Source organism: Scylla paramamosain, chromosome 34 (assembly GCF_035594125.1).
Source record: "Scylla paramamosain isolate STU-SP2022 chromosome 34, ASM3559412v1, whole genome shotgun sequence".
Lineage (NCBI taxonomy): Eukaryota > Metazoa > Arthropoda > Malacostraca > Decapoda > Portunidae > Scylla > Scylla paramamosain.
Window position 1 is genome coordinate 12,570,220 of NC_087184.1, and position 5,000 is coordinate 12,575,219.

At 41.2% G+C, this 5,000-nt stretch overlaps 1 protein-coding gene across 5 annotated transcripts in view; it reads right to left on the reverse strand.

Annotated features, from left to right (window-relative positions):
• Positions 1 to 5,000, reverse strand: part of LOC135090196 (inositol polyphosphate-4-phosphatase type I A-like) — a 171,834-nt gene that overhangs the window by 145,049 nt on the left and 21,785 nt on the right. For 4 of the 5 annotated variants that reach the window (XM_063986645.1, XM_063986644.1, XM_063986647.1 and 1 more), the window contains exon 2: positions 1,808 to 1,992. The exons of the other annotated variant lie outside the window; for it this stretch is intronic. In XM_063986645.1, the coding sequence (XP_063842715.1) occupies positions 1,808 to 1,874 (67 nt within the window). In that variant the 5' untranslated portion in view covers positions 1,875 to 1,992. The remainder of the gene's footprint in view (positions 1 to 1,807; positions 1,993 to 5,000) is intronic. 5 annotated transcript variants of the gene reach the window in all.

A 5,000-nucleotide genomic window follows, 5' to 3' on the forward strand; every position in this document is an offset into this window, starting at 1 on the left:
GAAAAATTAAGAGAAAGAGGGGGATAAGGAAAAAAGAACAGAAAGAGGAAAAAGCTGGCTAAATAAGGAAAAAAGTAAAAAAAAATGAGAGGATAAAGAAGAAATGAGGAAAATTGATGAAAAAGGGGAATAAAGAGAGAAAGAACAGGTGGAAAAAGCAAGAGGAAAAGATGGGGAAATATCGAAAAAGATAAAAATGAGGGAATAAAGAGGGGAAGAGGGAAAAATTAAGGAAAAGAGGGAAATTGTGGAAAAGGGATGGAAAAGGAAAGCTATGGAAGGGAGAGAAAGGAGGAGGAATGGAGGGAAACATGAGGGGGAAGGGGAAAAAAAAAACAAGGAGGAAATAAGGGGAAAAGATAAGCAGGAAAAAGGAAAAAAATAGGATATGAAAATCTACACCGTTTTCTTTATTTGTAGCGATACCACCATCACCACCACCACCACCACCACCACCACCACGCCACACACAAGGCCTGCCACGTGTAGGCCTGTTGGCTTTAATGTTATGATCTTGTACCACTCACCACCACACACCACACACCACATCATCGTTTGTTTTATTATATCATCACCACACACCACCACACACCACCACATTATATAATCGTCTTTTTTTTAAGTCACCACACACCAAAACACCAGCTCACGTTTAACACACACCACCACACACCACAAAACACCAGCTCATCGTTAACACACACCACCACACACCTAAACACCAGGTTATCGTTAACACACACCACCACACACCACAAAACACCATCTCATCGTTAGCACACACCACCACACACCACAAAACACCAGCTCACGTTAACACACACCACCACACACCACAAAACACCAGCTCATCGTTACCACACACCACCACACACCACAAAACACCAGCTCACGTTAACACACACCACCACACACCACAAAACACCATCTCATCGTTAACACACACCACCACACACCACAAAACACCAGGTCATCGTTAACACACACCACCACACACCACAAAACACCAGCTCATCGTTAACACACACCACCACACACCACAAAACACCAGGTCATCGTTAACACACACCACCACACACCACAAAACACCAGCTCATCGTTACCACACACCACAAAACACCAGCTCATCATTACCACACACCACCACATGCAAAATAAAAACACGAACTCATATATACACAAAAAGAACACACAAACACACACACAAACACAAAAAGTAAACAAAACACGAGACAAAGAAAAAAAGAAAAGTGAAAACACACAAAAAAATAAATAAATAAAAAAAATGCTGAGATGTGCGAGCGAGCGGACGTGCGTGCGTGTGTAAGTGCGTGCGTGCGTGAGCGTGGGCACAGGTGAGCTATAAGTGCGACTACAGGTACTGAGATGGGGGGAAGGGGACACGGGGCACGGTAATAAGGGGGAGAGGGAGGAGGGGTACCTGAAGAAACCCACGAAGTAAATATTGGAACAGGTGTGGGCGTGTGGGTGGGTATGGACACTGAACACCGGGGTGGGCACGTGGGCGGGGAATGAGGTGTGGGCGTGAGTAAATAAAAAGAGGAGAGAGAGAAAGGGGAGGGAGAGCGGGAGGGTTACCTGAAGAATCCACTTAGATTTAAATAGGTGTGGGCGTACGGGCGGCTATGAACACTTATAGACACGTGGGCGGGGTGTGGGCGGGACTAGATCAAAAGGGGGGAGGGGGGACGTCTACCGTGCAGCCACTAAACCATATAGAATAGAAAAAAGTAAAAAAATATATATATAAAAAAATCAAGGTAAATTAATTAAGTGTGGTGTTTACCTGTGAGGCAAGGCAGCACTGTGGCTGAATCCCGCCCACCACACCTCAGGCGACCCCCCGCGGCCATCACGCGCCCCCCCAACCTGCGAGGCGGGGCGGGGGGCGGTTGTGGTGGTGGTGGTAGTAGTAGTGGTGGTGGAGGTGGGCAGTAGGGGACCCTCACTAACGTGCGTCATACATGTACGCTATGGGGGAGGGGGAGGGGGGTTAAACATTAAGAAGACACTACTGTATGTATGTATGTATGTATGTATGTATGTATGTATGTATGTATGTGCGTATGTAAGTGGGTATTTACATATATATGTGTGTGACCCAGCCAGCCTGCTTGTTACACACACACACACACACACACACACACACACACACACACACAGGACATGACTGGGAACTTGTAATAAAAAAAATAAATAAATAAAGAGGTGGAAAAACAAGGTAATCACGTGACTAACTAAACAAGAGGAAACAGGAGAGGAGAAGGGAGTGGGGAGTGGAGGAGAACGGGGGGAGAGGGGGAGAGGAACAAAACTTACAGGAGGAGGGAGTGGGAGTGGGAGGGGGGTCTTCCAGGTCCTTCCAAGTCCCACTAAGTCCTTCCTGAGTTACAAAATAAAAAACACCTGGAACTAAACAAAAATAAATGGAAACTAACTGGAAAAAAAGACTGACAAGGGAAACTGACTGGCTGGTGAGTGTCTGAGTGTGTGAGTGAGCGAGTGAGTGAGTGGTGTGTGAGGGGAAACAGGTGCGTTTGTGACACGGTGAAGGAGAGGAAAAGAGGGGAAAAGAGGAAAGAAGAGGGAAGAAGAGGATTGTGAAGGAGAGGAGAGGGGAAAGAGGAGGAGGAGAGGGGAAAGAGGAGGAGAAGAGGGATGGAGAGGAGGATAACAATGTGAATAAGGGAAAGTGGAAGAGAGAGATAGAGAAGAATAGAAGAGAAGAGGAGGAGGATAAGAGTGTGAGGAGAGGAGAGGAGAGGAGAGGAGACGAGAAAGTTTGGGTAAGGAGAGAAAAGCAGAGAAAAAAAGAGATAATAAAAGAGAGGAGAAGAAAGAAGGGATAAAAGATAACATGGAAAAAGAAAAAAATTGGCAGAGCAGAAGAGAAAGAAATAAGATGGAAAGGAAAAAGTTGAAAAAAATGTGAATGATTGGAAAGAGTGAACAAAAGCGAGAAAAGAATAGATAAAGAGAATAAAATAAAACAACAAAGAATTAAAAGAAAGAAAAAAAGAGAGATGGGGGAACGAAAAGTCAAGAGATAGATGTATTGAGAGAGAGAGAGAGAGAGAGAGAGAGAGAGAGAGAGAGAGAGAGAGAGAGAGAGAGAGAGAGAGAGAGAGAGTATATACAGATTTATACACATTATGTACACGTATATATACAATAATGTCGTACATAAATAATACGAAAGATAATAACTGTCACACACACACACACACACACACACACACACACACACACACACACACACACACACACACAAACCTTGACAGTAATAACAATACAAAACACTAATAACAATAAAAACAGCAATAACAAGAGTGATAACACCAAGATTAACACCCACACACAAGTATTTAAAAAAGTAACAATAAATAAACATGTTAACCTTCGGACATGAAAAGCAGCACAAATTTTCAAATATTATAAAAAAAACTCACTAACTGCTGTCTTTTTTTTCTTTTATTTATTTGTATTTAGTTAATTAGATGTGGTTTTATTTATTCCTTTTTTTTCTTTTTTCTGTTATTCAGTTATTTGGTTTATTAGGTTTGTTTGTCGGTTAGTTGTGTTTTTGTTGTAATTTCTCTCTCTCTCTCTCTCTCTCTCTCTCTCTCTCTCTCTCTCTCTCTCTCTCTCTCTCTCTCTCTTAGCTTAGTTAGTCAGTGTTTTTGACTTCCTAAATTTCGTCTATGGATTATTTTGTTTGTGCGCCGTTCCTGTGATGACAAAAGGGATCTAAACACACACTCTCTTCACTCAGAAATCCTTTTTCCATATTAGCATTTGTTTTCCTTTTTTTCTCTTTTTTTTTCAGATCGAATATTTTTCACTATTTTTTTAAGAGAAGTACAAGATTTTTTTTTTCTGTCTTAACTAAGGAACTTTTTTTCAGTCATTTTTCTTTTCCTTTTTTCTTTTATCTTTTTTTTTCCTTTGGGTTGGATATTTTCACGATTTATTTTAAGATAAGACTGAGAATATATTTTTTTTCTACATTGATTTTCCCGCCAGTTAGAGTAAGCGCCACCTGAAAGTCAAAAAAAATTAATGCATACACGTTATTTAGCGCTGAACATGAGAACCTTCACACACAAACAACTTCACAAAACACGATAAACAAACGAGGCGAAAGAAAAAAAAATTCAAACAACCCTAAACAAATCTAAACAAACAACAAACAATTCTGAACACTGCACGCACGAGAATAAACAAAAAAAAAAAAAAAAAAAAAGAAACACGTACCCGACACAACCTTACACAAACAAACAAACAAACAACAAACAACGCCGATAATTACACTCGCGAGAACAAACAAACGAAAAACAGGGTAACGTATACTGAACACAAATCTAAACAAACCGAAACAAACAAACAGTATCAGAGGTTACACACACTACAACAAAGAAAAATGAAAAAAAAAAAAAAAAAAAAAACATTCAACAAGTAAACAAACACATGATATCCTGGACAAAGAATAAATAATAGCAATACAAACAGATAAACAAACAAAATTAAGTCCCGGCCGGTTAGTACAAACACAGCTACACCAACATGAAACTTGAGATAGAGAGAGAGAGAGAGAGAGAGAGAGAGAGAGAGAGAGAGAGAGAGAGAGAGAGAGAGAGAGAGAGAGAGAGAGAGAGAGAATCACATACGAGCACACACACACACACACACACACACAAAGTGTTATGAGAACATGCAGCTGTTTCGTGTCAGAGAGAGAGAGAGAGAGAGAGAGAGAGAGAGAGAGAGAGAGAGAGAGAGAGAGAGAGAGAGAGAGAGAGAGAGAGAGAGAGAGAGAGAGAGAGAGAGAGAGAGAGACCCATTATTCTTTATCTAGTGCATACTTTATCAGTCATACACACACACACACACACACACACACACACACACACACACACACACACACACACACACACACACACACACACACATGGGGTAAATTACCAGGTACGAGGACAGGT